The 24,091-nt window shown below is 45.5% G+C and overlaps 1 protein-coding gene across 2 annotated transcripts; it reads right to left on the bottom strand.

Moving 5' to 3' along the window:
• Window positions 1-506: 506 nt before the first annotated feature.
• On the bottom strand, window positions 507-22,921 carry GMEB1 (glucocorticoid modulatory element binding protein 1). 2 transcript variants are annotated; one of them, XM_066638955.1, is made up of 10 exons: window positions 22,903-22,921; window positions 16,397-16,563; window positions 14,249-14,331; window positions 12,572-12,696; window positions 10,727-10,830; window positions 9,751-9,905; window positions 8,043-8,171; window positions 6,467-6,604; window positions 4,655-4,777; window positions 507-2,354 (listed from the first exon to the last, which is right to left on the bottom strand). In XM_066638955.1, the coding sequence occupies exons 2-10, from the start codon at window positions 16,522-16,524 to the stop codon at window positions 1,648-1,650; spliced, it is 1,692 nt and encodes a 563-aa protein (XP_066495052.1). In that variant the 5' UTR covers window positions 16,525-16,563; window positions 22,903-22,921; the 3' UTR covers window positions 507-1,647. The 2 variants fall into 2 exon arrangements, with proteins under 2 accessions (XP_066495052.1, XP_066495051.1); XM_066638954.1 differs by having other exon boundaries at window positions 14,249-14,334.
• Window positions 22,922-24,091: the final 1,170 nt, after the last annotated feature.

The following is a 24,091-nucleotide window of genomic DNA, read 5'->3' on the forward strand; positions in this document are numbered from 1 at the left end:
GGCAGCACACCAGCATGATTTACAGTCCCAATCTTATGCATGTCTACTCAGAAGTAAGTCCCACTGTGTTCAAAGAGACTCAGTCCCAGGAAAGTATGTATAGGACTGCAACCTTAGTTTCTTGGTGCTGTCACTGGTGGAGGGCTTAGCAACCAACAGGTGTTTCCCCAGCAAGTCCCAGCGAAGGATCCCTACATCCTAGTTTTCAACACTTCTACTTAATAAATGGTAGTTAACAAGACCCATAAAGAACAAGATGTGATGCATTTGTCCACTGAGTCTATGATGGTTATTTAGACATCAGGTGAGATGTTACGAAACATATTTCTGTTATTGCTGTCAGGAACTTCGGTGAAGCTAACAGAAACTGGCAAAGCAAGCTCCGACAGGGTCTAAAGGGGGCTGCTGTGATTCATTTCACAGATACCAAGAGTGCTTTAAAAAATCCAGTCATTCTTTTGGGAATTTTCTTTTTTAACCTTTTAATGGAAAAAAAATAACCCAACAGTACTTTCCCCATGCCCAAAGTCATTTTTTTTCTTATTGTGGAGCTTAAATATTTTAACCAAGATTTCCCTCTAAGAGTTCTCACTCTCCAAAATTTAATAAAATGAACCAGAAGAAAAAAAAATCCCTTCTTCACATTCTCCTCTTAAGGAAAAAAACAAAAACAAAACACCAACCCAACTGGAAGGGAGACCAAGCAGTCACCTGTGCCAGCTTATTGCTAGCTACAATCCTGAAGACCGATATATATATATATCCATATATATAGTGAGTAAGCTTGATATGGTTCTCAGCGTGCGGAGTCAATAGCCCACTGAGCCCCACGTTCCCAACATGCAACGGCACAACCCACGCTCGATACATCCAGGATGTCAGTGCTATACTCAAAGAGTAGATGGTGTTTGACTGTACGTTTTTCCTTTTCTTAAAAAAATGTGTGCAAGGCTTGAGCAATTCTTGTAACAGTGCCTATGGAAAAGAAAAACCACTGGGGAGGGCTATAAAAGAAAGAGCTGAGAATCAGGTTCTAGAAGCCACAGACTGGGCAAATAGGCTGAGGATACAAGCTGCAGAAAGATGGGGGGAAAGGGAAAAGGAGCTAAAAAATATTAAAACGAAAGCAAAAAAAAACAACAACCCTATAGCAAGTGAGTGATGGGTATTCTCTAGAATCTGGAGGGTTTGCTGTTTTATTCTCCAGAAAGCAGAATACCAGCTGAGTAGATAAGTCTGTATTTCCTGTGGCAGTTGGGAGCTGGTGAACAAGGAATCTGTTTACCTAGGATCACCTTCGTCCAGCAGTTAGATCAATTTCCAATTTTCTTCTTCAAGTACAACTGAGATGTGACAGAACCTTTTTTCAAACATGAATCTATGGACTGTATCACTCATGGTGCATTTTCATCGATAGTAAAGGCTTGTTTCCCTTCCACAGGGCTGGTTAGGATCAGGGAGGAGATTTTTTCCCCCCTTCCCTTCAGTGATGGCTTGCTTTGTACAGATGGAGCCTGCTCTCTCCCCATGTGAAAATAACTAAAAAAGAGAGACCCATAGGAACTTACCTGGAAGGCTGTAAAAAAAGAAGAAGAAAAAAAGAGTTCGAGATGAACAATTGAGCAAAAGAATAGTCTGGCTTCCTAACTAGTCTTCTAAGACCAATATCTCTACATTGTGGACCTGGTGTTGGTGTTCATCAACCTCAGCCACCACCTTCTCCTCAGTCCTCAATTCTGTCCCCAAAATCACAGCTTTGGCCCCCGATTCCTCTGTCTCGGCTTCTGGGTCAGGGGCTGGGTCTATTTCTATGATGGTCTGTCCATCCTCCGAGGTGCCCTCCACAGCCTGGATAGTAGAAGTCAGCCCAGACTCCATGGCAACCAGTTCCACAGGATTCACCACCGTGGCCACGTTAGCAAGGGTGCTGCTGTCCTGCATGGCTGCTGAACTCAGCAGGGCTAAGCTGGATGAGGGATGAAGGGTCACCGTGTCAGATGAGCTGGTCTTAGAGGAAGAGACCACGGTGGCGTAGCGGAAGAGCTGCGAGCCGGATGGCAAGGTGTGGACAGTCACTGGGCTGGAGCCCTGGCTGATTGTTGCCATCGGAATGTTGCTAACGGAGAACTGCTGTCCCATGGGTGCAATGGTGATGGGGGAAATGACGGTGAACTGAGGCTGCTGGATGGGGGTCGAGGGGCTCAGGACTGTGGCTGAGGCAGGACGCTGCAACCGAGGTCTCTTTGGAGGTTTGGGGGGACCAATGGGCATCAGGACGACATTCTGCACAGTCTGAGTCCTTGCCTTCTGATCCCTGGCAAGTCTCTTCTGCTCCTCCAGCTGGCGGTCTAGGTCTGGAAGAAGAATGTGTTGTTCAGAGAAACATTTAAACACTGCCAAGATTACAGGGTCTCTTTCCAAGCACAAAATAGAGGTGGGGAAAAAGTATATTTTCACAGAGGTAGCAAAGCAGCTTCTTGGCAGGGGGAGATGTTTTCAGCCACGTCTGCTGCTCCCACCACAAGGATGGAAAGGTGGGTGGAACAGACTGTCTCTGCAGACAGCTTCAGTGCTCTCAGAGAACAGAAAAAAAGAAGGGCAGAGAAAAAAACATAAAACCAAAAGCGAAGAACCACACGACTCTCTCCAGTTGCAGATCTATCACAAGGATAGAGAAAAAAGCAACAGAAACAATTGAAAGGAAGGACACATCACATGGAAGCTTGCAATGCGCAGTGTAAAGCCTCACAAAATATTACGAATGTTAAATGCCAGTATACGGCCATGAGACTTTCAGACAGAAACAAGCTTCCATGTGATGTGGACAGAAACATGGAAGATGAGTCACACTCACTGGCAAAGGACAAAAATCCATAACGACAACAAAATGCCACTCTGCTCACCAGTATAAAAGACAGTAAGGCACAAAAAACACCAAGGCACAATCCCTGGGACCAGACAGAACAGTACAAGTTATCCTAAAACAATGGACTGTAGTTCAATGGCAGAGCACCTGCACAGCCCACAGAAAGCCCCAGGTTTAGTCTCTGGTATCTCCAGATAGCGCTGGGAAAGGGCCATATAAGAAACCCTAGAAGGTATGGACTATATGAATGAAGTCATTATCTGCCAATGTAGATAGTTCTGGGCCAGCTAGACTAACAGCCTGAATCAATACAGGACAATTTCATATGTTTGTATGAAAACCACACATTTTACAACTAGAGTAAATGAGGTCAAAGATACATGTTTGTGCAAAGATTCTTGTTTATATACACAGGCATAAGGAGAGGTAGCATTTAATTATGAGGAAGACAGTAAGAATGGAGGGAGCTTTGAATGGCAGGAGGTGTCTGCTCCTTAGGTCCAAATCACTTCAGGACCTCATGCTGAAGAAAGTCTCAAATCTGGGTCCTCCTGAGAGCTGGAGCCTTGCTCCCTTGCCTACTGCTTCTTGCAGCCCAATCCTATGTGGCTGCCATGTTGAGAGGGCAGGAGCGCCAGCATGATGTCCACCAGATCCTATACTCTGTCATGGTAGATTAGTTGGTGGAAGGTAGGAGGAGTAGCACTTACATGCTTGTTTTGGCTGCCACACAGCTCCCTACGGGACTCCTCTGAGCTATGCCAGCTCTGTTGCTGATGTAAAGCTTTGCAGCCGGGGGGGGGGGGGGAAACGTGTCCAGCTCAGGAATAGGATTCAGGATCCATTCACCGACTCTGCCTTGTCCTATCGCACTCTCAGCATTGCTGCAGCCTTTCCACTGACAGGGTTGTACTGGTGGCCACTTTGCACCCCATTAATAGTGGCACATAACTTTCTGACTGCTGCGCTGGGTCTGGAAAGCACCTGCTGACAGGGGAACTTCTGCATTCTGCACTGGCAGGGCTGACTGTATGACATATGTGGCGGTCCATTGGTTTTTCCCCTGGGTTAGGATTGGGCCTTCAGTGTCTATTATTGTTTAAAAAATAAATATACTAACAAAATATCAGGGCACTGCTTTCAGAAAGGGGGAGAGGCTAGCCTTGTGGATGCTCATTGCTTTTATGAACAAAGAAGCACCTTTTAAAGTGGTGCTTCTCTTAAGTTAAGCAGAGGGAGAACAACTGTCCCTTTTTACTCCAGCATGGTGTCTTTCCCAGTGGCTGTTGCTGGTGTCTCTTCGGCATCTTTTTTTTTTTTAAAGACTGAAACCTCTTTGGAGATAGGGAAACATTTATTTAGCTACATAGACTGCTTTTAAAAACTACTTTTCACTGAAAAGCAGTAAATATTCTTGGCGGCAGCAGCCACCGCCTCATGTGAGGTCATGGGTGAAGGGGAGCACAAGGCCTGCAGAGAATATTGGGAAAGTAAAAAATTAAAAAGTCACAAACAGAGGGAAAAGGGCGATGTATTGCTTGCCACTAACTACATCACAAAAATATCAAACAGAAGCCCGTGATACTTACACGTTGACATCGCAACTCCCATAGCAATTAACGTAGCAGTCTGAGAGCTAAGAAACTGCACTTCTCTCTTGGACACATTGTCTTGAAGCAACACCAACACCCAGCAAAAGAAGAAACGAACGCACCCTTACTTATTGCCAGTAGTGTCTACTTACTTACTAGTGTGTCGTAAAAAATGTGCTCCCAATTTTGATCTTACCTGCAAGAGTGTAAAGAAACTGCTCTTCTCCCTGATCTGTTTGGCTTTTCCGGTTCTCCAGCACTTTCTTGACTGTGTCCATCAGGCCAAAAGTGTGTGCAACATTATTTAAAACAGCAGCATCTATAAGAAAACTTCCACAGATTATTGTCTAATATTCAACGTCCACCCAGAGAGATCACCCCACCAAATATAATTGGATCCCTCTGTATTTGCCAGTGTGGGATTACAGTATCTAATGCTTTAGGGGCTGTCACCTGTGACTATAATAATATCAGTATACACCCACATTACGAACACTTGAACACAGGGAACTGAAATAGCTGTTGACAAGTACCCTGGAACAGCAACTGGTGGCAGTGCTAGGAACTCTCCAAGAAAGATATCTAGCATATACACAGAACTACAGTTATGAGGATTGCTTGCAAAATGTACTGACGAACTGCTCCGACATATTATCTCTAGAAGATGGACATTAGTTTTGGAGTTGGGATGTTCAGTGTAAAAAGGGAGATGTGCCAGAATCTCTATCTGCCTTCTAACCGTGCCATGACATTCCCCCCCCATGTCTGCTTAGGAGTAGCCTAAGGCAACATTTCTCAAACTGTGGGTCAGAACCCGCTAAGAGTTGTGAGCCAATTTCAGGTGGGTCCCCAATCATTTCAATGTGTATTTTTAATAGATTTAGACTTGATGCTACCATGGTATGTGACCACGTTGGGGGAAACGTCCCAGATCTGTACTTTGGACGGGCTACTATGTATAGGTTTTTAACAATGATAGTAGGGCTTACTCGCAGGCACGTGTGGATACGATTGCAGCCTTTGGGATTCTTGGAGAATTTTTTTTAAGCCATTTCTGCCCAACATTGCATATACGCAACTGGGATCAAATGTGTACACCTGTGGGCTGGGCAGAAATGAGTTAAACAGATCAGCAACTGCTTGGGAAGGTTAGGAGGGTTCTTCTTTATTTTACACAGATTTTTAAACTTATACATATTGTAAACATTTCATTTACTTATTTAGGGTGCAATACGACCAGCAGATGGGCTTGCGCAAGCCCCTTGTGCTGGCCCATCGTCATCGCAAAAGTGCCGTAAAGTACTTTTGTGCTGACATAAGGTGAGATAGACTGGCACACGGACATGTGTTGGCCTCCCTGTGTTGACGTGGACCCCGGGCAGGGTGAGTTTGTGCTGGCCGAGTTCAACCAGTGTGGGGGGCGGGGGGAGCATGGGGAGGAGATGGGAGGGAGGCATTTCAGGGTGGGGGGAGGGCTGGTGGCAGGTTTTCCTGGGGGTGGGCAGCGGGGCCAGGATCTGGCACTTATGCCAGATCCTAGCCCTGTTCCTCCAGATCCTCCAGATCGGAGCAGTCCTGGGCTGCTTGGATTTGCACCACTGACTTAGTTGAGCTTTTGTGATCAATATATAGGTTGAGTTCCTCTAGGCCTGCACACAGCCCACATCCTTCTAGGGATGGCTCTGTAGGTGAGGTCCTCATGCATGCACAGACCCGACCGTCTTAGCCTCAGCACAGCTGCTGCATTATTTGCTTGGAAATAATGCCATGGTACCCAGGTATGCCTAGAGCTTGCCACATCTCAGCTGGTTGAGACCTGCCAGGAGAGGTAGGTCATCAGAACCCAAACGCTTAAGGAAAGGGTCAGAGTTCTTTAAAGGGTACTACGCAAAGACCAGTTGGGATTTTTCAAACTAGCCAGAATGCTTCCCAAAGGTAAAAAGAAAATGAAAATTGAGCCCCACTGGTAATAATTTATGGACATAGAGACTGCTGACCTCCTACCCACCAGTAATCTGAAAGGGTGACTGGTCAAGGCGCTGCTGAACACCTTTCAGCACCTCTTCTATCTCCTTTTGAATGTTGCAGACAACTTCTTCCATCAAGCCCACATCAGCAATTCCTTTCCAGAACATCAGCGTGTCCTCTGGCACAAGAAGGAAGAAACTCAGGGAAGATGGCACATTTGGCGATTGCATTGCAAAGCTACACTGGTAATCATTCCAGGAACAGAGAACTGACATGCAGCAAGCATCCTTGGAAAGTAGCTTGCAAAAATGCAGTTTGATCGGGGAGGCAGACAGCAGTAGCAGAGAGTGCCCTAGTGTTTTAAAAACTGCATTTCACAGCTTCTGAAACCCTACACAATACAGACAAAACATGACTTTACCCATTGGTTGCACAATATATCCTAGAGACAGAACTGGACCACCCTTAGGGGTTTTGCACATTTTTAACTCTTTTTTGCCATGCCTGTAGGTGTATACATTTGGTCTCGGTTGCCTATATGCAACGTTGGGCAGAAATTACTTAAATTCCAAAACCAGAGAACTTGCACATGAATTACTGCTGGATTGTGCAGTGGGGGGGGGGGGGGGAGATAATGCATTAATGCTCTTGTCTAGCATTGCGAGAGTCACTAACAGCATAGCAACAATAAACAGAAGAGGAAAGTGTATGGCTCATAGCAGGGGTTTGCGTCATACAGCCTTGCCAAGACGTTTCTCTGCAGCCTATGCACCATTGTCTAGAGATTTGCCAGCAGGCAATGCTTTTTCTCTGGGGAAAGGGCTTGTTAAATGGATCCTCCGCACTCAGAGTGCCATTGAGTACCAGTTGCTGGGGTGACAAGAGTGTCAGAAGCCTACTGCCCTCATGCCTCTTTATGTGCTTCTTGGATCCATCTGATTAGACACTGAAGGAAGTAGAATAATGGACTAGGTGGCCCTTTGGTTTGCTCCAGCCACACTCTTCTTCTATGCATGTTCATGACTTCAAGATTAAATGATACCTACAAAACATCTGTCCCTGATCAGACAGCAGAAACTGAACTTTTATGCCGTCTCAGACAGCATTCAACACAGGCAGCACACATGTTTAGATGTATACCACCAAGTATTTGAGGTACTGAGTGATGTACATGCATACATGAAGCAGTCCACAATGTTCCAGTAGTTACAGATGATGACAGGCCTTCAATTACATCTATAAGAATTTTGCTTAGGTCAGCTCTCTCTTCCTTCCCCACTGCTTTCTGGATATGGCATACATTTTTCTCATATAGTTCATTGCCCCATCTCTTACCATCCCAAGGATGCATTTGTAACTCAGGACTCCAATGCGAAATTTGGGAATTCAAATTCTGAATATAGATTTTTTTAAAAGAAAAATTACGTTTGGATTCCATGTGAACATTCACAGTTGAAACATTTGGATAAAATTCCACCATTTGTTCGCCCCTCCCCCGCAAACAAGTATATTTCACCTCTAATGTCAACCTAGTTTTGCATTATTATATTGACAGCGGATGGAGGGGAAGGGAGTGGGCAGGTGGACTGGGTAAACCATGCAAAGAAGGAACATACCTGAAATCTCTTCTGGGTCCTTTTTGATTCCCTCCTCAGTTGCCATGGTGACAGCTGCTGTCAGAGCAGAGTTCCATTCAATCCCTTCCTCCACACTCTCCTCAGACACAGCAATCTGGGCGATGCTTCCTGCAGGAGGAAAGAGACAAGGACGCCTTATTGGAAACTCCTTCCAAGTCAACAAATGGACTAAGAGTTGATTCATCATCACAACAGGCCAAACATTCAAAACTGTTTTCTCAGAGGCATTTCTGTGGATTCCCTCCTTTTTTGCAATTAGCATTCTTGCTGCTAAATCAGATCATATTGGTTATAGACAGCACAATCCTATGTATTTTTTCTGCAAAGTAAGTCTCACTGTGTTCAACAGGGTTTGCTCCTTGGTAAGTAAGCACAATTGCAGTTTAGGACCATAGGTTCCTTGTCATGGATACCCCAGTGTCATTTAAGAGTAACAGTTTGGGCATCAAAACTATTCTTCTCTCCAACTTTTCTGGAATGGCTAAGGGCCAATTTAAGATTAGGATTCCCACACAAAAGTTGGTGAAATGAACATATAACCCAGGCAACAGCCATACCAATGCTGCCCACACATTAGACGGCACATGTGTTAGCCCATCATGGGGAACTCCATTGTGGGTAAAAAAAATTTCGATGTCTCCAGGGGGAGGTTGTAAGTGGTTGGCTAAACCAAATCTCTCCATAACTGCAAGCAGTGCATGGTAGAGGAAGACAGACTACATTTTCCTAATTTGCCTGCAGATGCATGACAGGTTGCTGAAATATCTGCATGGTGCCTACACGCATAAAACCAACATGCAAAGACACAAACCACATAATTAATATTTCTTATACAACCAGGGAGTCAACCACATGATTTAGGCCTATGCATAAATACTATGCACATGTTACATCCATGTGTAGATGCTTGGCAGGTCGCAGAAAGCAGAGAGGGAGATGCGGTGGGCAGGCGAGGAATATCCTTGCTTCTCCACCACACACAGCTTGCATGTGTTGAAAGTTAATTCAAACTGGCTCATTGCTTAAATGCCCTAAGATGCATTTAAACATCTATGGGCACAATCCTAACCAACTTTCCAGCTCTGGCCTAGCCGCAATGCAGCCCCAAGGTAAGGTAATAAACATGCCCTTACCTTGAGGAGGTCCCCCTGACGGCCTCCCCACTACAGGATACTACAGTGCATGCCACATTGGTACAGCTATGTCAGTGCTGGAAAGTTGGTTAGGATTGAGCCCCAAGTTTAAGATATTCTAAAAGAAGGCAAAAAGAAACTGAGCCACACATGCACATTTACTCATAGGTAGGCAGCCATGTCTCAGCTCTTATTGAAGCCCAGGCAACAGGGAATGCAAGGCCACCAGAACGGCCCGAATCCAGTAAACACGGATCTCAACAAATGTTCCAGAAGGTGGCCCCTCCCAAAGTAAAAAGGATAAAAACAGAAGTTTGAGCAGAAAAATCCACATGGTTGTCCCGTTCCTCCTTTAGAGTTTCTACACTTGAAGTGCTTTGGTCTTCACAGAGAGACTACATGGTTCTCTCAAGTGAAATAAAATGAAAGGAGGAGGAAGGACTAGGAGGTGAGCAGAGAGAATGTTAGCATTACATAATAAGTTACAGGGACCTGGTGGACAGCAACGCTACAATAGTAGGAATCAAGTCTACACCTGTTCACCTGTGCCCTACCGTCAGCGGAAGTGGGCGTCTGTACCAAACTTTGCTGCCCTGGCACTGGTGCCCTGGCACTGCTGATCAGGAGGTCAAACTTGGTACTGCGGCAGGTGTTCGTGCAAACCTTGTCATGCTGGTAAAAGTCAATTTGCCCAGAGTCCATCATCTTCCTGCACAGTGGTAAAAAAACAAATTTATGGGTGTGAACTCGGCCTGGATATTTACCTGAAAAGTGCAAAATGGTGGAATGGCTTTGGCAGTCCATTAGAGACATCATCGCTACGCAATTCTTCAATCACACTACACACAGTGGCAAGTCTTGGGACTGAGCATGTTGTCCAGCATCCTGAGGATGCTAAGACCCTTTTCTTCCTGCTAAGATTCTCATCTGCACACTACATACACACTACATGTAATTTTCTTGCACTAAATGCAAACTTGAAAGTACATAGGTAACATCCAAGCATGTTGCTTGGATGCCAAAAAGGAAGTGTGCAGGATTTTCATAGCTGTGCATAGCTCTTTGCCCTTTCTTATGATTTGACAAGGCAGGGAAAGAAAAGACACCCTGTACAAATCTACATGCTTGATTTTGGTTGCAGAATTCAGTTTTGTCTGGCATTGTCCCATACAAACTGCTTGAATAGCAGGAGACACTGAGAGAGGCAGAGAAAAAGCCCATTTGCCTTTGTAGGTCCAACACAGTGGTGTATTACGTGAAAGGAAATAGCCTTTGCCACTCTTCAATCATATGTCTATAGCTCCCAGAGCACCTTTCTTATGTTCTCCTAAGAAGGACCATTCAAATGCTAAAGCATCAAATTCTATCATATCTCAAATGCATCACGCCGAACCCCCCAGTACCACTTGTCACTGATAGGAGATAAAAGGCATAGGGTTAATGAAAATAGTCCCAGCCAGAGGTCTGTGGCAGATGACAGACAGACAATTTCTGTGGCAGACAATTTCTACAATGGCAGAAGGCCATTACCTCAGCATGATTCCTCCCAGGCGAATGGCTCGCTTCCAATCCTTCAGGGTAGATTTGCCAGCCAGATGAACAAAGTGCTTTGGGCTGATGAGCTGGTCGTTGAACTAAAAAACAGATAGAAGAGAGCATCCGAATTCTCAGAAAGAAAAAAAAAACCAGGAGGTGCTTCTGTGTATAACAGATATACCACCCACCTCCATGTCAGTGGCTTAAACCAAGATTCTCCCACCCCAATGACCACAGATGCACATTGTTGGTCACACCATGAATTTGTTAATTCATCCTCAGTCCTAAATGAGGGGAAACGGCACTCTGGCTTGTCCATAAGTGTTCTAGGCCACCAGCCTTCACCCTTTTACCAATGCAGGATCCACCTTTAAGCTATAGTCTGCAACAAAGTGATCTAAAAAAAAAAAAACCTGCACAATCACCATCCTGCTTTTCTCTCTGTGACAACAAGGATGGACAGGAAGGATTTTGTATCTTTAACAGTTTCACAGAAGAGTAAATTTTGGGAGATGCAACTTGTTGAGCAGGCATGAGAAAATCAACCTTCTGCAGAACTATTAAATAGCAACCTTCTCTTTGGCTGCTATTCATCATATCCTTTCCAAAGACACAACAAAATGGTGGTGATGCCACGGCCCATTTTAGACAGGCCCGTGAGTCACTTGGCAACCACTGTTCTAGATAAAACATTACAACCTCTCCTCTTCCAAGACAGCTCTTAGAGCTCAAGGGACCCTGCTTGCCTACACCACCTCAACATGTGGCTCTCTGAGAAGCAGCAAGGGCCTCACTATTGTTCCCAGTCACCTCCTAAAGTTGTTACTACCTTGCTCCTCAGAGAACTCACCCTTCCATTTTCCTAGTAAGCCAACAGGGTTAGCCAACAGCAAACGGAAGATGCAGCTGACAAATCCCAGTAATGTGAAATGGGTTCCAGGCCAGGCTGGCCTGAAATCAGCAGGAGTGGGACAGAGACCAATCAATCAGATTTGCTGACTGCGGCTTCTGCTGCCCATCAGTCAGGACTGAGATTTATTAGGGGATCAGTAAACTTGACAGATGTGCCAGACAAACCTCAGCTACTCAAATACCCACCAACCTGCACTGCATCCATGGCCCAAATATACTGGATTCCTCACCGGTACAGTGAGATCCTTCCTTTCTTGCTCTCTCCCATTCCTCAGCAACATGGACTACAGCAAAGGGGAAGAGTGTATAGAAGACTATAGAAGCCTGCCCCTACAGATTTAGCAGATATGTCTTATGGAGTTCTGCAGCTCAACTTTAACCTGCACCAACATTAACCTGGTAAACACTCTGGGTTGGCGTGATGAGCTTCCTAGCCCTGGAAGGAAGGTGAACCCTTTGTGAGGCGCCTTTCTCCAGACTCTAACACTGAACTTGAACATTTGGTTTTTAAATTTGCTTTTCAAAGATTGATCACAAGACCTATGGACAGCTGGTGCCCCAAGGTATGGTGGAATACCTCCAGCATCCCATAGTCTCTTTCCCCAGAGCTGTCAGGAGATGATATCTACTGGTCCTAGAGCCAAAAGCATGAGATAAATTTCTCAGCATAAGGAACTGTTTAGAGGCAAAAATGAAGGATAATGAATTGAATGGCTTGAGGCTCCCAATGCCCTTATTGGGGGAGGGGGGGCAGATGGGATTCTGCCTTCTGAACTGACACAGCTGAACTTTGCTAGGTGTTCTGCATGTTCCAAACAAACCCAGTGAAGCAAGGAAAATAAAAAGGCCCTGACAAGAGAGACCTTCAACAAACAAGCCACCGAGCAGAGAGAGCAGCTGCCAAAGGCAGCCTGACCATGCTTTTACCTTGACACATTTGACATTGATTCCTGGGCAAACAAATTTCTTCCAGAGCAGTATGGCTTTACTCTCACCGCAAGTAATAGGATAGGCAATCTCAATCTCTTCACTGGTTTCAATGCTGCTGGGATCTGCAGACAGAAGTATGGAAACAGTGGAGATAATTCTTCAGGAAAGCACAAGGCATGCGTGCAAACCCATGAAGTTGCCTGCCTTATACTGAATCAGATCACTGGTCCATCTAGCCCAGAATCACCTGTTCTAGGCTTCAAGCAGAAGTCCTTCTCAGCTTACCGCCTGAAATCCTTCTAGCTGGAGATGTCAGGGGCTGAACTTGAGACTTTTTGAATGTGCTCTAGGAACACCAGAGGGGCCTTGCTGGATCAGACCGTCCTGTCTAGCGTCCTGATTCCAAAGGCGGCCAACTTCTGGGAAGCCCAGAAACGGGACATGCAGAGAGACAGCAGTCTCCTGCTATTACTTCCCCACAACTGGTGCTCAGAAGCATGTAGTCTCTGAACCTGGCATTACCATATATGCCAGATACTCTAGTTACGAACATCTGACTTATGGAAGACTCTTCTGCACAGAGCTGGCTGTTCTGGCTTACACTCATTCCAACTTTCAGACAAACCTCCAGAATGGAACAGGGAAACAGCTTATAGACTTAAGGCCAAATCCTTTCCAACTTTCCAGCACTGGTGCAGCCGTGCCAATGAAGTATGCACTGCATCCTGTTGTAGGGGGGTAGCCACAGAGGCCTCCTCCCAGTAAAGGAATGTTTGTTCCCTTTCCTCAGTGCTTCATTGCAGCTTCACCAGGATTGGAAAGTTGGATAGGAGTGGCCCCTAAGTATATTCATCAAGACAGGTAGCCACTAACAGCCACCATTGCATCTTATGGAAACAATTTCTGTTAATTATGCTTTGAAAAGAAGACCTTTGTTCCTCCACCACTGAGCTTCAGACCCCCTCCCAAAGGAAAACAAATGTGTTGTACATAAACTACATGCTACACTAGCAGGTCCACATGGCATCACATGACGAATGGAAGTAATCCTATGCTTGAAGGGGAAGGAAGTTAAAAGATACAGAAAAAAACAACATTTTAACACTTCAAGAAAGTGTGAATAAAACACGCCAAATTAAGCCTCTATGAAGATATGTAGCTAGATATGTAACTGACAGGTCACTTAACAGTGACAGAAACATTTAAGAGATGTTAAAAATCAGGGGTGCATGGCATGCTTTCTTTACATGCCTTTGGGTCCCTGGATTTTAATATCTGCTAACACAACTAGCTAAGAACATCCTGTTTGCAAAAGCCAAAGTGTCATTGAAATTAGAGACAACACAGCATTCTTGGTTCTACTGGTCTCAGATCCACACACCCCCAACATAGGAGACATTCAGTACATGAAAGTTACAAATGGCACTCAGTTGAAATGGTATTGGTGAACCCAACATTAATGTCAAGGTTAAAGTGTTGTGCTGGGGGCGGGGGGATAAAAATCCTCACCCAATCATGATCACATGGTTTCCTTGGGCCAGTTGCTACCTCAGTCTAACCAACTTTATAGGGATGTTGTGAGAATAAAAATGTGGGGGAGACGATGCTTGTAACTCCGAGTTCCTTGAAGGAAGGGTGGAATATTAAATGCAATAAAGAAATAAAGGGACTCACCGATGCCTTCTTCAAGCTTGTGGATAGTGTGTGTTTCAACAGCAACTACAGCTGTATTGGTCTCTGAGGCCTCTTGATAGATCCTGCTGTAAAAAGTACTCATCAGTAAACAAACTACAGTATATAGAGATGGAAAAGCTAAATATTTACAGTACAATTATTTGCTTTTAGGCACCCAGTTTAGGAAGTTCCCAATTCAAATTTTACTTCTGAAATGAATTTCCTAGGTAGCAAGAGGCAAGCCACACGCTCTCTCAGCCTCCCTGCTGCAATATGGGGGTAGTTCAGTGGTTCTCAAACTCTCTAGGAGAGTTTGACAGCCACTAAGTTCTTGCATGGGCGGCAGGCAGCAGGGGCAGGGGAAGGCAGCGGCGCGATCCCCACGTACCCAAGCCCCTACAGCCTCCCAGGGATGCGGGGAGCCCAGCGTGACCTGCAGCAGGGCTCCCTGCAGCAGTGAAAGTAGATGCGGAGCGGAAGTGGAGCATGATTGGTGATCGCGCTTCTGCCTCCTCCCTGCCTCCAGGCTGCCCCCGCCCCTTAAGGGGGCAGGGGCTAGGGCCCGCAGGCTGGGGTGTCGCAACACCCCAGTTTGAAAAGCCCTGGGGTAGTTGTACAGATCACAACATGATCATGCATATGAAGCACCTTGAACACTTGAACGTGCTATATAAATGCTGACTAGTATTTCGTCACCAGACTCTTACGGGTAAAAATGCTGTGCTACATTAATTTGAGGAGACATTTTTTGCAAATGCAGCCTCTTAAAGTAGCAGGTAGAGGGATCATGTGAGAGCCAAATGGTCCCTTAAACATCCTAAACACAAACCAGGTTAGGGTTTTAAAGGTAAGCTGTATTCAAGATGCAGTTAAGAATCCTGAAGTGGAATGGAAATTATGCCAGTCTTACCCCCTATGCCCATGCATTCCTACATCTAAGAGAATGAAATCACAGCTACAAAGGCATGTTCTCCATCTCACAGTGAAAATGGAATATCAAGATTTGTTATTAAAATTTAAAAGCTGCTTTTTGACCAGAAAGGCCCTCAAATTATCATACAGCAATAATGAAAAACAAATCATTTCCAAACCATTTCAACAGCAACAGCAAGACAGAAATTTAACAGCAACAAAACCCTTAATACAGAGAAACCACCAGCCCCAGCAACAAAACAGTCTGGTCAGGAAAGCAAATTATCTGTTATTATTATTATTATTATTATTATATGTATATGTAATTATACATATGTATGTATAATTATGTACAATATGTTACATGTTACATGTATAATTATGTACAATAATTATGTATAATATGTACAATAATTATATGTAATTGTTATTATTATTATTATTGTCTGTTATTATTATTAAACAAGCTGTTAAAAGCTTGTTGAAAAAAGAAGTTTCTGTGACCTTTTCTAAAAGTTGGGAGAGAAAGAGCCAACCAGGAGTTGGCTCTTAGAACAGGACACCAAAGCTTAAAACAGAGATCAAACTTTTCAGTATGAAGGCCACATTATATATTTTACACATTTTCGTGGGCCAAAAAAAAAAAATCGGTTTTATAAATGAGTGAAATTTAAATTAGCAAACTCTCTGACAAAAAGTTGCTGTGGTTCAGATAAAATCTTGTGGCCTGCCAGATGTGGCTCCCCCAGGCTGTAGTTCCAATATCCCTACCAGTCACACCTCAGAAAGCAGTGAAATGCAGAACAGATCCTCCTCTCAAAGATCTCAGTGTGCTGGCAGAAGCCAGTGGGAGCAAGCTGTCCTTTTAAAACCCTGAATCCAAACTGCTTAGGGCTGTAAAGGGAAGACTAACTCAGACTGCTCATTCTGATTTTATTTTATTGAAAACATCTTTAAAATTCTTCTCTATGTGAAAAGGGGTATATACATGTAATAGACAGATATAGAAATAAAATTTTGTGGAAGGAAGGATCCTGGATAAAGTGATCAGATGCAATAGAAGACAATTCTCCTGTACGCTAAACAGCAATTGTATAGAAGAGACCCTTTTGGTAGGTGCAGATTGTCACGTAGAGAAAAGCAGCAAGTCTTGAAACTCCATCTTCTGCACAACTATTCCTAGCTTGCAAACAGCCACAGAATACACCCAGCCCTAGTAATGGTTATCTCACTTACCCTTGCTGCACTGACTGTAGCTGTAGGATCACCTGGGTTTTGGTATCTTCTGGGTTTCCCCCTTCGTTCCCTTCTGTTGGCACCATGACCACATCCCCTACTGGGATGCTCACTTCGGCATTTGCCATTTGCTCACATGAAGTCCAAGAGGCTGGATAGCGAGCGTGCTGTAGCAGTAAACAAACAGCAAAGCAACTGTTTGCATTGTTTTCACAAGGAAGGCACAGTGGTTTTCACAAACAAACATAGTGTCACCTGCAGCATTAAGGGCAGATATTTTAAGTTAATGACAATTTGTGTGATCATAAAAATAGATTGCAGGTGACCATGTGCATAACAACTCACAGAAACATGTAATCAAAATAAATGTCAGCACCTTTTGAACTTCCTCTGATGGTCCTGCCCACCCCCTACTTCTTCAGGGCTGCCCATTTTTCATTAGACCAGTGTTTCTCAAACTGTGGGTTGGGACCCACCAGGTGAGTCATGAGCCAATTTCAGATGGGTCCCCATTCATTTCAATATTTTATTTTTAATATATTAGACCTGATGCTACCATGGTATGTGACTGCATTGGGGGAAATGTTACAGGTCTGTATCTTTAACAGGCTACTATGTATATGCTTGGAACAATGATAGTTAATGGGGCTTACTCCTGGGTAAGTGTGGGTAGGATTGTAGCCTAACAGCCCAATCCTATGCATGCCTATTAAGTCCCATTAGAATCAATGGAGCATAATCCCAGGAAAGTGTGGATAGGATTGGGCTGTTAAAAATTTTCCTGCTTGATGATGTCACTTCCAGTCATTACATCAGTTCCAGTGGTCCTGACAGATTCTCATTCTAAAAAGTGGGTCCTGGTGCTAAATGTGTGAGAACCACTGTATGAGACCATTAGCTGATCCGGCAGGCCAATATGTCAAGATCACTCTGACTGCCATTAGTTTAAGCTGCTCCAAAAGAGACTAAAGAATTGGGGGGAGGAGCAGCCCTAGCAAGAAGTGAGGCACATGCTATGCTGGGAAAGGAGAAGTCTACAAAAGTAACTTGGGCAGATACCGCTGTCTGAATCACCCCCCTTGACCAAGGAATTAAGTCAGATAGGGGTTTAAAGAGAAGAAATTACAGACCTAATTAACAAATTAAAAATCACAAAAAAATTTGACAAAATTAAATTGACAAAAAAAAACCCAGGCCCTGATGGCGTCCACCCATGGGTTATTAAGGAATTGAAGAATGAAGTTGCTGATCTCGACTAAAATATGCAACTTGTCCTTTAAAATGGCCACAGCGCCAGAAGATTGGAGGAGAGCAAATGTCACACGGATCTTTAAAAAAGGAAGGAGAGGGGACCTACGAAATTATAGGCCGGTCAGCCTAATGTCTGTTCCAGGTAAGATGGTGGAAAGCCTCAGCAAAGATAAAATATTAAAACACACAGACAAACAAGCCTTGCTGAGGGAGAATCAGCATGACTTCTGTAAGGGTAAGTCTTGCCTCAAAAACCTTTTAGAAGTCTTTGAAAAGGTCAATAGACATGTTGATACAGGATAACCTGTGGATATTATATATCTGGAATTTCCGAATTGACATGGTTCCTCACCAAAGGCTGCTGAGGAAACTCCACAGTGAGGGAATTAGAGGGCAGTACTCTCCTGGATTAGGAACTGGTTGAGGACCAGGGTGTCAACGGGCAATTTTCACAAATGGAGAGAGGTGAAAAGTAGAGTGCCCCAAGGATCTGTCCTGGAACGCATGCTAAGGGCTAAGCAGCAAGGTGGCCAAACGTTTCCGAGTGGTGAAGACTAGAAGAGATTGTGAAAAGCTCCAGAAGGATCTGGCAGAATGGGCAGCAAAATGGCAGATGCATTTCAATGTAAGTAAATGTAAAGTCATGCACATTGGGGCAAAGAATCAAAACTTTACATATAGGCTAATGGGTTCTGAGCTATCTGTGATAGAACAGGAGAGAGATCTTGGGGTGCTTTTGGACAGCTCGATGAAAGTGTCGACTCAATGTACAATGGCAGTGAAGAAGGCCAATTCTATGCTTGGGATCATTAGAAAAGGTATTGAGACAAAATGGATAATATTATAATGGCATTGTACAAACTGATGGTAAGGCCACACCTGGAGTATTGTGTCCAGTTCTGGTCGCAGCATCTCAAAAAAGACATAGTGGAAATGGAAAAGGTGCAGAAGAGAGCGACTAAGATGATTACTGGGCTGGGGCACCTTTCTTATCAAGAAAGGCTACAAAGTTTGGACCTCTTCAGCCTAGAAAAGAGAAGCCTGAGGGAGGACATGATTGAGACATAAAATATTATGTAGATGGATAAAGTGAATAGAGAGAGATGCTCTTTACACTCTCACATAACACCAGAACCAGGGGAAATCCACTAAACTTGAGTGTTGAGAGAGTCAGAACAAACAAAAGGAAATATTTCTTTACCCAATGTGTAATTAGTCTGTGGAGCTCCTTGCCACAGGAAGTAGTGATGGCATCATGCCTAGTTGCCTTTAAGAAGGATTGGACAAATTTCTGGAGGAAAAGTTCATCACGGGTTACAAGTCATGGTAGGTATATGCAAGGTAGAGGTAGGCTGCCTCCGAATGCCAGATGCAGGGGAGGGCACCAGGACACAGGTTGCGTCTGTTGTCTTGTGGGTTCCCTGAAGCATTTGGTGGGCCACTGTGAGATACAGGAAGTTGGACTAGATGGGCCTTTGGACTGATCCATCAGGTCTCTTCTTATGTTAACTGTGTGGGTTAACCAAGTCCATGGGACTACATGCATTTCCTGAAATATTCAAGTCTCAAGAAAATCTTTTTTGACATTGTAATCTCCCTATTACCTCTCCCTGTCACATTACAAAGATTGGCAGGAGAAAAGAACATCAGTCCCCCAAACAGTAGACCTGCAGTGATGGAGCGTTTGGCTGTGATAAAGAGGAAAAGCAATTTGCCTAGGGAAGGGAGAAGGACAGGGTTTGCAGTTCTTGTCTCAAAGAAATGTTTATACATGGCACTAAGATTTTGAGGAAGACTTGGCCTCCTTTGCTGTACTCCACCAACTGAAGTCTGCCTTACAGTGAGATTCTTGCAAGGGAAAAATCTTTCCAGGTCCACTTCTTTAGCACATTAGCCTTCAGATGTGGTAAGGCAGAACTTGAGCACTGCAAGAAAGACAAAGGCCAAATCTCTCCAGTGTCCTTTATTAGACAGAGGGATGAAGGAGAGCATTGGTAGGCCAACCTTTGAAACACCAAATTCAGAGCACAAGTCCTTCAAAAACAGTGTCAATCTCCAGGACGTCTGCACGAGATGTTGCCCAAAATTATTTTTAGCTTGCAGACAGCTGCTTGACCAACAAAGATAAGAGCAAAATCTAATCTTGCAGCCCACTACCATGGATTACAATCAGGGTCTTTGGTACTAATGCTGCCATGTTAGAAGACGGGGGGCCTATCTGATTACCGCAAAAAAGCAGCATGCCTTAGTTTTAAGGTGGTCCAAGAGAAGGTACAGTCACTTTTATTCCACCTTTAATACGGTTAGCAGCTGATAATTCTTTGGCCTCCTACCTGCATTTTTTTTTTTTTTTTTTTTTTGGTGAAAGGCTTTTCCCAATTAACAAAAAACACTTCCTCATTTTGGTGTCATCAGTGGGTGGAAAAAAAAGAGGGTAGCATAAGAACAACACAAAAAATATCTGTAAAAGGCAATCAAAACTATTTATTTATTAGGGTTATCCATGTTTGCCTGGTGTGTTTCAGCCAGAGCCTTAGAGACTCCCTCATATTGATACCACTGTGAGAAAATTCAAGTGGGTCCTTTGGCCATGAGACTAAGTGGGTCCTTTGGCCAACTAAGCCATGACCCTGAGACAACTTCATGAAACTCATTCTTTTAGGTGCCAAATCACCACCAATTCTCCATTATTGCATGAAGAACAAAGTTGGAGAAATGAACTCTCATTCATTCATGGAGAGGGGTTTTAAGGAGATGAACTGTCCCCAACTGGGCAAAAAAGGGATCTTCTAAAGTGGGAACTTTCTAAGGCTCATTCTTAGGAGTGCCCCCCAACAAAAAAGGACTTACTTCTGAGCAGATGCACCTGTTAGCATGAAGACAGCACCTGTCCCTATTCAACCCAGCAGTCAGAAGGGCAGTTTGCTGGTACCTCCCTTATTATTATTATTTATTAGACTGAGCGCCTTCAGGACAAGCAATCAGCTCCTTATTATGCTGTTATGTAAACAACATGGAAAATTTTCTGTTGAAAGGGAATATATGCACATTTATCATTCTCATAATCTATAGACCCACAGACTTAAGCATGTAAATAAGGTACAAACCCACAATCAGTCAATTTTTCTCTAATGCATAAGGACCCAATATATGTCCAAGTCACAAAATGTTAGTTTTATTCACTAACTCCAGTTGGTTTAAAACTCCAGTCCTATGCACACTGACCTGGGAGTAAGCCCCATTCAACACAGTGGAATTTACTTCTGAATAAACATGCATAGGATTGCACCTGGACAGTTGGGTCCCGTAACAGTTCTTTAAAAGGTATATATATCAGTTTGGATTCAGGTTCGACGTTAGGCACTTGTATAACATTAGAAGGACAACCAATTGTAATTTTGTACCTTACAATGCAATCTTATGCATCTTTATTTAGATGCAACTCCAATGTCTTCAATGGCACTTCCTCCAAGCAAGCATGCACAGAACTGCAGCCTCAAAATATTTAATTCAATTTTTTTTTTAAGGGGGCTTGCATCTCTGGTATGGTTCACCTTCTGGACTTTCCATTCTTATGGGACAAACTTCCTTTTGTGCAGTTTAAAAAGCTACAGGACTGGCACAAATTCGACAGGTGAAGTTCCCCTAACATGCGATTTCAATGGGTGAGGGCTGCCATTTGAACATCTGCCTGTGTTATCACACCTTGTGCAAAAGACATAAGCAAGCCCTGCCAGGAATAAATTAAAACAACAATAAATTAAAAGGTTGCAGGTTCAACAGGTGAAGTCCCTCCACTTTATGCAGCTTCCATGGTAGTAAGGAAGCCATGTGAAGGTCTACCAGTCACTGCACCTATTCACAGGCACAAGCAGGAAAAATAAAGATAAGATTAAAATTAATAAATTAAGACAAGAAATTAAGTAATAAAAGTGGGAAAAAGGTGTCCCCAGTTGCGCCTCCCTAAAGGCTGCCTCTCTTCCCTTTTCCCCCACAAGAAGGTTTCAGGGGGATTTTCCCTCAAACATCTGCTCTTTATGGCAATTTTTTTCCCTTTTGTGCATTTAAAAAGCTACAAGACAGGCACAAATTCAACTGGTGAAGTTCCCCCTCCCCCCAACCTGCAGCTTCAGCTGGTGAGACAGCTGTCATTTGAACATCTGCCTATATTATCACACCTTATGCAAAAGACACAGGTAGCTCTGCCAGGAACATAAATTGTAACAAGAAATTAAAAAGGTGGCAGGTTCAACAGGTGAAGCACCTCTCAAAAACTGAAAATAAGAAGAGCCCCACTGGACCAGGCCAAAGGCCCATCCAGTCCAGCTTCCTGCATCTCAGTGGCCCAGGGAGCACAAGATAACAAGAGACCTGCATTCTGGTGCCCTCCCTTGCATCTGGCATTCTGAGGTAGCCTACTTTAAAAACCAGGAGGTTGCACATACCCTTCACGGATTGTCACCTGTGATGGATTTTCCTATTTTCCTCCTCCACCACCCATCTGTCCAGTCCCCTTTTCAGGTCACTGAAGTTGCATGGGTGGGGGGGGGGGGGAAACGACTTCACCTGTTGAGTTTGTGCCTGTCTTGTAGCTTTGTCTGAGGAACTCCTTGCCACACAATGTGGCAAGAGGTTCCACAATGTGGCAAGGAATCACGTAGCAAGCAGTTCCACAGACACCCTGCGGCCAGGAGAGCTGTGGCAAGGAGTTCCACAGGCAGCCGTGGCGAGGGGTCCTGAGGCAAGGAGTTCCACAGACAAAGCTGCAAGACAGGCACAGGTTCATCAGGTCGAGTCCCCCCTGCCCCAACTCGCAGCTTCAGTGGGTGCGGCTGCTGCCATTGAACATGTGCTGGTGTGCAGAAGACACGGACAGCCCTGCCAGGACAAGCTGGCAGCAGCTCAACAGGGGGGTGTCCCCGACGGCGCCTCCCAGCCAGAGGACTGCTGGGGCGGGAGAAGCCGCAGCCTCCAACTTCTCCCCAGCACTCAAGACGGGAGGGGGCGTGGCTCCCGGAGGCCCCGCCCTCCCTCGCTGCAGGCCAGCGCACGCCAGGCGCAGCCTCCTCCCCCTCCTCCCGCCTTCCCCCCTCCCTCCACCCCACCCCCCCGCGGCGGCGCGGCGACGTCCGCTCTCCCAGCGGCGGCACGTACGGCGGCCGTGCGCGCTGCCCCCTCCCTCACCCCCCTACGCACTCGCGTCCGCGCCTGGCCCCTCCAGGCTCCCGTAGTGCAGCGGCGCCCTCCCCCCTTACCGTCTCCGAGCGGCCGAGTCCTGGGCTGCGGGGGGGGCAGGGAGCGAGGCTGAGGAGGAGGGGAGTGAGCATGCGCAGCAGCTGCAGCAGCGCGGCCGCCAGCACTTCCGGCCGCCTCCTCGCCTTAAAGGGGCCGCGGACGCCCGCTCCCCGAGCTTGCTTCCCTCGGGGCGGCGAGGCTGAGTGGGGAGGGGCGCGAGCCCCCCATGGGCCTGGCTGTCACTCGTACTGCGGCCGCTCTGAGGGAAGCGCGGCCCGCCAGCCCTGCTCAGGGCTCAGAGGGGCCGTGCGGGGGGGGGCCTAATGAGGCTCCCTCCCCTGCGTGTCACGTGACTGATGTGTGAGGCGACCGTTAACCTGAGGGGGTTCCCGCCAATCTGTTTGTCACGTGACTGAGGTGCGAGGCGACTGTTGGCCTGAGGGGCCTGAAGGGGTTCCCTCCTCGCTGCCTGTCACTTGACAGAGGTGCGAGGGGCTGATAGCTTGAGGAGGTTCCCGCCTCTGCATGTTACGTGACTGAGGTGTGAGGTGACCCTTAGCCTGAGCGGTTCCCACATCACTGCATGTCATGTGACTGGGATGTGAGGCGGCAATTGGCCTGAAAGGGGCCTGCATGTCACACAACTGAAGTGTGAGGCAATGATAGCTTCCCACCTCTGCATGTCACGTGACTGAGGCCTGAGAGGGTTGCACCGCATGGTGCGTCACATGACTGAGGTGTGAGGCAACAGTTGGCCTCAGGTGGTCCCACCTTGCTGCCTGCCTGCTGTGGAACTCTCATGAGGCCTGAGGAGATGTGGCCTTCCGTGGTCCAGCGTCATCCTGGACAGTCCCATCCAAGTGCACGGCATCTCACACGCAGAGAGAAAAAACAAGTCTCTGGCCTGAGGAGCTTACAGTCTACACCAGGGATTCTCAAACCTTTTAGCACTGGGCCCGCTTTTTGGAAAGGCCAGTCCGTTGGGGCCCACTGGAAGTGATGTCTTTAACCTGGTAGTGATATTGGGCCAGAAGTGACATGGTCAAGCAGGACAATGAAGGGATATCATTAACCTGGAAGTGATATCATGGCTGGAAGTGACATCATCAAGCAGGACAATGAAGTGATGTCATGGCTGGAAGTGAAATCATCAAATAGGAAAATGAAGTTATGTCATTAACCTGGAAGTGATGTTCTGGCTGGAAGTGA

The sequence above is a fragment of the Tiliqua scincoides genome, chromosome 10, assembly GCF_035046505.1.
Source record: "Tiliqua scincoides isolate rTilSci1 chromosome 10, rTilSci1.hap2, whole genome shotgun sequence".
Lineage (NCBI taxonomy): Eukaryota > Metazoa > Chordata > Lepidosauria > Squamata > Scincidae > Tiliqua > Tiliqua scincoides.